The sequence below is a fragment of the Oncorhynchus kisutch genome, linkage group LG28 (genome assembly GCF_002021735.2).
Source record: "Oncorhynchus kisutch isolate 150728-3 linkage group LG28, Okis_V2, whole genome shotgun sequence".
In the NCBI taxonomy this organism is placed as follows: Eukaryota; Metazoa; Chordata; class Actinopteri; order Salmoniformes; family Salmonidae; genus Oncorhynchus; species Oncorhynchus kisutch.
The window spans coordinates 44,223,071-44,233,611 of NC_034201.2; the positions used below are offsets into that span (position 1 = coordinate 44,223,071).

General features: G+C 42.1%; 1 protein-coding gene across 1 annotated transcript; it reads left to right on the forward strand.

Moving 5' to 3' along the window:
- The first annotated feature begins 1,695 nt into the window (after positions 1-1,695).
- On the forward strand, positions 1,696-7,381 carry nipal4 (NIPA like domain containing 4). Its single transcript, XM_020465125.2, has 6 exons — positions 1,696-1,985; positions 3,193-3,453; positions 4,807-4,863; positions 5,266-5,356; positions 5,636-5,796; positions 6,078-7,381. The coding sequence occupies exons 1-6, from the start codon at positions 1,946-1,948 to the stop codon at positions 6,674-6,676; spliced, it is 1,209 nt and encodes a 402-aa protein (XP_020320714.1). The 5' UTR covers positions 1,696-1,945; the 3' UTR covers positions 6,677-7,381.
- The last annotated feature ends 3,160 nt before the right edge of the window (positions 7,382-10,541 follow it).

Consider the following 10,541-nt stretch of genomic DNA (forward strand, 5'->3'; position numbering starts at 1 on the left):
CTAGCACTTTGTTTTCCTTTTGTAAATGGGCTTTATGTTCGGAGTAGTCTACTATGACTTCTGTTCAATTTGTGGTTCTGATTTTCTCATTATCCTGGGTTGAAACCAAACTATTGTAAATGTATATTGTAATGCAGACAAAATGGCCACGAGAAACACTCTTCTCACGCCACTTCGAAAGAGTTTCGCCTGGAAGTGACTTTTTTTGTAGCAGGTTAGGAGAATTAATTAACCCTTTCACCCTGCACCTCTGCACACTCCACTAGCGTCCAGTCAAAGCTAGCATCCACTACAAGACCGTGGTACTTGCCAATTGAGCAGCAAACCCCTCCCTACCTTCAGGCTATGCCCAAACCCTAAACCCCAACTCGGGGTCTCCATTCTGCCACCTCTGGTCTTTTGGCTCTCCTACCACTACGGGAGGGCAGCTCCCACTCAGCCCAGTCCAAGCTCTTCTCTGTCCTGGCACCCCTATGGAGGAACCAGCTTCCCCCTGAAGCTAGGACAGCAGAGTCCCTGCTCACCTTCCAAAGACATCTGAAACCCTACCTCTTCAAAGAATATCTTAAATAATCCCACAGCACCTAATATCCATTAGATTGGGCAAAAACGAATTGTTTGGTTTTAGGAGGATAATATAATGTCTTTCTTGCATACACATTGTGTTGTATGATGAAGTCCTACAGAGCTGCGCTTCTCAAAGTGGACACTGGGGGTCACTCTTCCCTCTGATATACAGAGACATAAGACAGAGATGATGATCACATCAAAAAATTTATGGAATGAATCGAGAGGTTTTAGTTGAGTATAGTTTAGATTAAAGGATGTCCATTAGCTGTTACACATGCAGCAGCTACTCTTCCTGGGGTCCACATCAAACACGTGACAAAATACACAACAGTTATAGACAAGAACAAAATAAGATAATAGTACATTAAATAAAAAAATGTGAATAAGATAAGAATCATATATTGTCAAGACACCGAGAGACAACAACAATACTTTTTACACACTTCATGTATACATTTTAATGTACTTATATACAGTACAGTTCATTTAGATCAATATGATTAAATTATATTAACAACCTAAAATTTTGTAAATATAACTCATTTCATAAAGAAGCCTTTCTTGCAAAGTATAGGGCCGTTCTCCTATGCATTAACCACTGGTTGTGGTAACGTCATCGACTGTGCAGGTGTTCAGAGGTGCGTTCATTTCGCCTGAACGTTTGGTACATTGCGATAACATCTGTAAATGTTATCGCAATGTAACATCCACAACTTTCTTGTACGTTCTTGAACAGACTTTGAGGTACGTTTGCTCCCGTTTGGTGGGTGTGGCGACGTGTGGCTTGACACAATAAGTGTCGTTTTTAAAGTGTGATTGCCATGCTGCCAGAGTCCCCAAACCCCCTCCCTGTTTTTTTTCGACTGAGCCTTCAGTATATCACCATTTCAGTTCAATTGAATGTTCCAGAATGTAAAAACGTACTGAAAGCAGCCCAGATTGCTTTAACATTCCCCCTTGCTCATTCGATGGACACGTCAACCACTGGTTAGCTAGTTGATAGGTAAATTACCTATCCAGACGTTGTAAGATCTGATAGGCGTCAGCAACGTCTGAGCAGAGGGACGTGCCCTTGATCAGTAGTGAAAGCGCAGCGTCGTCGCCTGCTCTTTTCGAGGCCAATGAGAGAGCTGCTGACGGAGGTAATGGGCGGGCCAGACGTACACCTGAGCAGGTCAGGGTGATTTGATGTGTGTGCCCACGCCCCCTGTGAATAATCTGTCGGATCGATTCGTTTCTGCGAACGTTGTTTTTTTATGCGTGGAATTAAGAACGATCACATTGGGAACGGATACTTTTACCGGTCTCTTTTTTAGCCTACTACTACTTTTTCGGCTACTTCGAGATTTATTGGATATTAGCCTAAATCAACACAATGCAATATGTTCATTTATCTAAGGATTCATGCCGAAACGGTACGTTTATAGGCTAATACTTCAATGTCATCATATTATTGTAGGCTACGCTATTTAATGGGAAATGGGGGCCTACAATATTTTTTTGAATGTTTGTGATATATCAACAGTAGGCTTATTCACGAAGGGCGTATTGGCAGAATTTACAGACAATAATACCCATGGGTTGGCATCCGTAAGTACACTTAATAGCCAAAAATGATATTGTCAGAAATTATTTTCTAAACGTCTTCATCTGGAGCAAAACACAAAGCCAGTTTTAAATGTATGATTTTAAAAGCAATTGTTTGAAAATATTTTAGAATATCAAGTGGGGTTGTTCATGTCTTTGAACTACTTTTAAATGGGCTGATTTCCAAAGCCAGTTTTTCAGGTCATTCCACTTGAAATGTCCATATAATTGATGATTTCTACGCTCATGAGAATTGTAATCTCCGTTGTGTGTGATTAGAACACCTTTGTTGACAGAGAGAACATGTCACTGCACCATGCCAATGCGGGGGCATTGTTCAAATGGTGAGGTCATGTATTGAATCTGTCAGTCTCACTAAACATGAAATGTCATGTGGATTTCTAAAGTAGGCTATCTAATCTTCTTATATTTTCTGTCCCAATGAAATCCAAAGAAATTGAGCCTCATTTTATTTGACCATTCCAATCTTTAATTGGGCTTTGTGTAGATAGGTTAGTGTCGATAACATACAACGTGAATACACTGGTATCGTTCTGATAACTGCCATGGATATTACTATTGTGACATCAAAGTAATCAGTCAACACATGACCTGGTTAAGCAATCTGCTATGTAGGTCATTACCGCTGTGTTTTGGACTGGTTTCTCTTCACCAGATGTTTTATACTTTATTGTACATAAATGTATTTACTTAGAAATAACATGGTGATCACACAATAAGAGCATAATAGCTTTCATAAAGCTATAAGGCCCGAGCAGGTGTAGTGTAGGTGTGCCTGGAAACAGCCCTTAGCCGTGGTATATTGGCCATATACCACAAACCCCCAAGGTGTCATTGCTATTATAAACTGGTTACCAATGTAATTAGAGCAGTAAAAATAAATGTTTTGTGAAACCCGGTGGTATACGGTCTGATATACCACGGCTGTCAGCCAATCAGCATTCAGGGCTCCAGCCACCCAGTTCATATGAAGCTATAATGGTAAAAGTGATTTCACTCTGCTTGTTTTTCCAGGTTCCATAATAAGGCTACTGTGTCCATCTCAGACTGCGGTGTGTATAGTCAACGGGGAGGCAAACCTCCTCAACACCTCTTTCACTGACAATCACAATGCCACTGAGACAGGGCTGTCAGCCGTCGGCAACAACTGGACCAACTATAACTTCTGGACTGGTTTGACCTTGGCAGTGCTGTCGGCCTTCCTGATTGGAGGAAGTGTGATGCTGAAGAAGAAGGCCCTGCTTCGCCTAGCCAATAATGGACAGACCAGAGCAGGTGGGGGGGTCTTCACTGTTTAAGGATGTGGAAAAACACAAATACGTCACATTACACCACAGGAGGGCATTGTCCTTATTTTGATCAAAGTTTTATATAGAATCAAGTTCTGATGGGTATCTACTGACAGTCGTTTTTTTAACGTCATCACTAGCCAAACTCCGCCCAGTACCACGTCCTGAATCTTACACACCCTTCTAGCCGGCTACCACCCAGTACCACGTCCTGAATCTTACACACCCTTCTAGCCAAACTCCGCCCAGTACCACATCCTGAATCTTACACACCCTTCTAGCCAAACTCCGCCCAGTACCACGTCCTGAATCTTACACACCCTTCTAGCCAAACTCCGCCCAGTACCACGTCCTGAATCTTACACACCCTTCTAGCCAAACTCCGCCCAGTACCACGTCCTGAATCTTACACGCCCTTCTAGCCAGCTACCACCCAGTACCACGTCCTGAATCTTACACGCCCTTCTAGCCAGCTACCACCCAGTACCACGTCCTGAATCTTACACGCCCTTCTAGCCAGCTACCACCCAGTACCACGTCCTGAATCTTACACGCCCTTCTAGCCAGCTACCACCCAGTACTCTACCCTGCAACCTAGAGACTGCTGCCCTATTTACATAGTCATTGAACACTGGTCGCTTTAATACTGTTAACATACTGTTTTACCACTTTATATGTACATTGAGTGTACAAAACATTAAGAACACCTTCCTAATATTGAGTTGCAGTCTATGTCATGGTGCATGTTCATAATGTTTTGTACACTCAGTGTGTATAGTGCATTCTAATCATAACTACTGCTATTACATACCTTTTCTGTTCAGATACTGTCTATACAAACCATTCACATACATATATATTTATTTATGACTCTGATATCTATCATTCTGTTAGGTCTTCACTTTTTTAAAACATGTGTGCATTGTTATTGTATTGCTAGATATTCCTGTATTGTTGGAGCTCGAAACATAATCATTTCGCTGTACCTGCGATAACATCCTGTAAAACTGTGTAGGCGACCAAGAAACCTGGATTTGATTTGACTATGACCCAACAGTATGATGTTTCAGCTCTCCGTATCGATAGCAAATAGTACATCCAGTTCCTGTTTAAAAGGTTGTTGTAGTATCTAAATAGTGGACATGAACCCTGACCGAAACGATGAAGTCTAATAAACGACTCTGTTCTCTGTCCGTTATATAACGTTTGATTAAACAAACTGTCCTGAATATCAGGGTTTCCTGAGGACAAGAAACAACTTTATTTGTTATTGATTGATGTTATTGATTTGTTTGTCTTCTAATTCTAATGAATGCCTTGTTTGCTGTGTTCTGTGCAGGTGAAGGTGGTCATGGATATTTAAAGGACTGGCTATGGTGGAGTGGACTTCTAACCAGTGAGTTTTTGTTGTTGTTGTTAAATCTATCCTCATTGTTTGTCACAAGCACTATAATGTAAAGTGGGAATACCAGTAGTTTTATCATAGTTCTGTTGGGTAGCTAGTAGAACTATAAGGCTTATCCCAGGGGTGTTGAACTCATTTTTTCCCCGGGGGCCGAATTCGGTCTTTACTGAGTTCCGGAGGGCCGCACTGATTTAAAAAAATATTTAAAAAAATTAGATTTCCTTGCTGTCAAAATTAGTAAACATTTCTCCTCTAGCCATTGTTTTGGGAATTTTCGATGAACCCTGACTGTTTAGTGATCATTAGCGAGCTGGACAGCCAAGAAACCGTCTCAAAGAACCAAAAGGATTAGGACTATATCAATGTTTTTGCATTATGTCCTGCCTCTCACAGTGGGTGCCGGTGAGGTTGCCAACTTTGCAGCGTACATGTTTGCTCCAGCTACTGTGGTGACTCCTCTGGGCGCCCTGAGTGTCCTTATCAGGTACCCTTACTTCTCTGTTGTCTATTAACACACAGCCTTCACATACAGGTACTTCTACTCTCTCTGGTTTCTCATTTTCCATGACTGTGTAAAATCCCACACCGTTGTTGTCATTTTTGCACCCTTTATTTTGGTGTACGTGGGAACTTATTTGAACTTTCAGGAGCTGTTGTGTGTGTGTTTTGTGTTGATACTGTGTATCCTCACATCGAAGTCATTGTTCTACAGGTTTGCATTAATATTCAAATGACTGTCATTGTGGCTTCTCTCTGGACACAGTGCAGTGCTGTCCTCTTACCTGTTGGGGGAGACACTGAATCTGTTGGGGAAACTGGGCTGTGTGCTCAGCATACTGGGCAGCACTCTCATGGTGATCCATGCACCTGAAGAAGAGGAAGTCACTACCCTGCAGCAGATGACTGACAAATTGCTTGACCCAGGTACATCGTTTATATTCATTGACATAGGAATTATTCACACAGCAATTATGTTTATTAAGGGCAGTGCAACAATGAGGTAATGAACATGTCATTTAGAGTAGAGAAACTTCAAAGATACTATCGTCATTATTGAGCAAATATGTAGACAGAAGCACCAGGGAATAACAACTGTCTGTTCCCTAACTACCTTCCACCACACCCTAGAGAAACACTTATCTCCCTCTTTCCTCTGTGTCAAGCCTCACTTCAATGGCTCCTGTGTATCCGCTTTGTGTCTCTAGGCTTCCTTGTGTTTGCCAGTATCCTGTTGGTGGCCTGCTTGCTGCTTATCTTCTACTTCTCCCCCCGTGTGGGCCAGACCAACATCCTGGTCTACATCGGCATCTGTTCCCTGCTGGGAGCCTTCACCGTCTCCTCCGTCAAGGGCCTGGGCATCGCCATCCGCACAGTGTACTCTGACCCGGCCGTGGTGCGTCACCCGCTCACCTGGATCCTTCTGGTGTCACTGGTCAGTTCCATCGTGGTCCAGGTCAACTACCTGAACAAGTCTCTGGACACCTTCAACACGCTGCTGGTCTACCCAATCTACTACGTGTGCTTCACCACCGTGGTGCTCACCACCTCCATCATCCTGTTTAAAGAGTGGGGGACCATGTCTGGTGTGGATGTGGTGGGCACCGTGGGGGGCTTCCTGGTCATCATCTTGGGGGTAGCCATGCTGCACCTGTTCAAAGACATCCACGTCACCCTGGAGGGCCTGGCCAGCAGAATGTGTCAGCCGCTAGAGGTGAAACGGGAGGACAAACACATCCTCATTGAGAATATGGAGAGCCTGCCTCCCATGAGAGAAGACGCACCCAGAGTCTTCATCATCAGCTGAGAGACTGGCACCCAGGATCTTCATCATCAGCTGAGAGACTGGCACTCAGGATCTTCATCATCAGCTGAGAGATTGGCACTCAGGATCTTCATCATCACCTGAGAGACTGGCACCCAGGATCTTCATCATCACCTGAGAGACTGGCACCCAGGATCTTCATCATCAGCTGAGAGACTGGCACCCAGGATCTTCATCATCAGCTCAGAGACTGGCACCCAGGATCTTCATCATCAGCTGAGAGACTGGCACCCAGGATCTTCATCATCAGCTGAGAGAACTCTTAGCACATTCACTTATGTAAATATTTATTTGTTCGTTTTTTTATTGGTAGTTTTATGTAGATTATGTGACCAGAGCTGTTGTTGACTATGTCTGTGATGCTCCAGGATGCTAAATAGCTACTGAGGACCTTTGTCTATGAAGGTACCAGAGAAGAGATGACATTTTATATAGTTGTTTATACTTGTGGGTGTTTTTTTAACCTCAGTTAATGATCATACGGGTTGCTGATGACGCTGCAGGCTATGTAGACTGCTGCTGAAGACCAATGTTTGCAATTCATCAAGGCATTTTAAAAAGGGTAATTTTTTATATAGATATATATATATATATATATATACTTTGCATTTTAAGATGTTGACTACATTTCATATTTCTGTTGCCTGTCACTCATTTCAATAAATATTTTCTATTTTGTGCCCATTACAGTGGAGCTCTTACAGGTGAGCCCAGGTCGGGGATTGAGATGTTTACATCAATACTCAGAACCATAGCACCTTAAATGATAACATAGAGATTAAGATCCAAGCTAAAGTCTCAAAACTCAAACAATGGCAGCTGTTGCAGGAGTACACATTTACTTAACTGCCACACCCAAAAAACCGTCAAGCTCTTTTCAATAGGCCCATTGTAGCCTAATACCAGCGTGCAGAGACACGCTGTGTGGCCACACAGTACACGGATTTGCTTGAAGCGATCTGCTACATGATGTGAATAAGTCCCGTGTCCCGTGACCGTTGACATATTTGGAAATTGATCTGGAAGAAATGTAGCACAACCAATCAAACTGCAGTTTGAAGACAGTTACTTTTACAGCATTTAAAAATATATATATTAAGACATTCATAATTATGAATAGCTTTACACATTGTAAACTTTGAACTTGGGAAACATCAATCTTGATATTTGATATAGTATAGTGTATTATTCCGTTCCCTATTGGTCATGGCCTGGGAATCATGCTAAGGTTGGTTTCACTAATTGACGCTATGGGAAGGCTGAGAGATGACTAACCGTGAGGAGTGGAGTTTCACTGTTGTGGCGGCATTTTATTGCCTGAGTCACCTCGTGTGTGTGTGTGTGTGTGTGTGTGTGTGTGTGTGTGTGTGTGTGTGTGTGTGTGTGTGTGTGTGTGTGTGTGTGTGTGTGTGTTTTATGAACTGGGGTGTGATAGTTCGATCCACAGTATGTGGGATCTAATCATTTTGTTATGAACACACTGATATTCCTCTATACCTACAGGATCCATTACAACTAAACAGTCAAATAATTAGGAATAGGAAGTCATTAACCTATAGCAGCAAGGCTCATTATTACAGGCCCATTAATTGAACGCCAACACTGAAACAGTATCAGTGCAGTTATGAATTTGTACTCAGTAAATTATTCAGTGTGCTTGTTCTGGCTTCCCAACTATATCCTCTGAGACAAACAGGTTCCCCTGCTTTTTTTCTTAGGGATGAAGTGTGCTCACTGGTCTCAGTCAACAAAGATGTGTCAGGTGTCTGCACCACTGAGCTTTGTCAGGAGCAGAGCAGACTAATTATGTGGGTTGGCTATTAACTGCTGAACTGAGAGAGAGAGACAGAGCCCAGGGACAGGTTGCTATAGAGCCCTCAGAAAGATAACAGACTAAAGTAATTATCAACGGATGAAGGTTTTAGTGTGTCTACACCCTACCTAAACCCTACCTAATCTAGTTATCAGACCAAATACAGTGCCTTGCGAAAGTATTCGGGCCCCTTGAACTTTGCGACCTTTTGCCACATTTCAGGCTTCAAACATAAAGATCTAAAACTGTATTTTTTTGTGAAGAATCAACAACAAGTGGGACACAATCATGAAGTGGAACGACATTTATTGGATATTTCAAACTTTTTTAACAAATCAAAAACTGAAGAATTGGGCGTGCAAAATTATTCAGCCCCTTTACTTTCAGTGCAGCAAACTCTCTCCATAATGATCCAATGTTGACCTAAATGACTAATGATGATAAATACAATCAACCTGTATGTAATCAAGTCTCCGTATAAATGCACCTGCACTGTGATAGTCTCAGAGGTCCGTTAAAAGCGCAGAGAGCATCATGAAGAACAAGGAACACACCAGGCAGGTCCGAGATACTGTTGTGAAGAAGTTTAAAGCCGGATTTGGATACAAAAAGATTTCCCAAGCTTTAAACATCCCAAGGAGCACTGTGCAAGCGATAATATTGAAATGGAAGGAGTATCAGACCACTGCAAATCTACCAAGACCTGGCCGTCCCTCTAAACTTTCAGCTCATACAAGGAGAAGACTGATCAGAGATGCAGCCAAGAGGCCCATGATCACTCTGGATGAACTGCAGAGATCTACAGCTGAGGTGGGAGACTCTGTCCATAGGACAACAATCAGTCGTATATTGCACAAATCTGGCCTTTATGGAAGAGTGGCAAGAAGAAAGCCATTTCTTAAAGATATCCATAAAAACTGTTGTTTAAAGTTTGCCACAAGCCACCTGGGAGACACACCAAACATGTGGAAGAAGGTGCTCTGGTCAGATGAAACCAAAATTGAACTTTTTGGCAACAATGCAAAACGTTATTTTTGGCGTAAAAGCAACACAGCGCATCACCCTGAACACACCATCCCCACTGTCAAACATGGTGCTGGCAGCATCATGGTTTGGGCCTGCTTTTCTTCAGCAGGGACAGGGAAGATGGTTAAAATTGATGGGAAGATGGATGGAGCCAAATACAGGACCATTCTGGAAGAAAACCTGATGGAGTCTGCAAAAGACCTGAGACTGGGACAGAGATTTGTCTTCCAACAAGACAATGATCCAAAACATAAAGCAAAATCTACAATGGAATGGTTCAAAAATAAACATATCCAGGTGTTAGAATGGCCAAGTCAAAGTCCAGACCTGAATCCAATCGAGAATCTGTGGAAAGAACTGAAAACTGCTGTTCACAAATGCTCTCCATCCAACCTCACTGAGCTCGAGCTGTTTTGCAAGGAGGAATGGGAAAAAATGTCAGTCTCTCGATGTGCAAAACTGATAGAGACATACCCCAAGCGACTTACAGCTGTAATCGCAGCAAAAGGTGGCGCTACAAAGTATTAACTTAAGGGGGCTGAATAATTTTGCACGCCCAATTTTTCAGTTTTTGATTTGTTAAAAAAGTTTGAAATATCCAATAAATGTCGTTCCACTTCATGATTGTGTCCCACTTGTTGTTGATTCTTCACAAAAAAAATACAGTTTTATATCTTTATGTTTGAAGCCTGAAATGTGGCAAAAGGTCGCAAAGTTCAAGGGGGCTGAATACTTTCGCAAGGCACTGTAGTTATATTTTGTAGTTAAAACCGAAAATACTAACTTTTCAAATACTCAAGGATGGTCATATATAGTTTTCATAGAGTTTCAACTAAAAGGCTACTATCTTCTTTGATATTCAAATACTGGTCCCAGAAAACCAATAATATTTGGAGGTATTTCAATGTATGCAAGTTATTTGAAGAAAAACACTTTTTTTTTGATGGCTGACAAATATCTTATGAATAACCAAAAACTACAGCAGTTAGTTTAGCTAGTCTAAATATA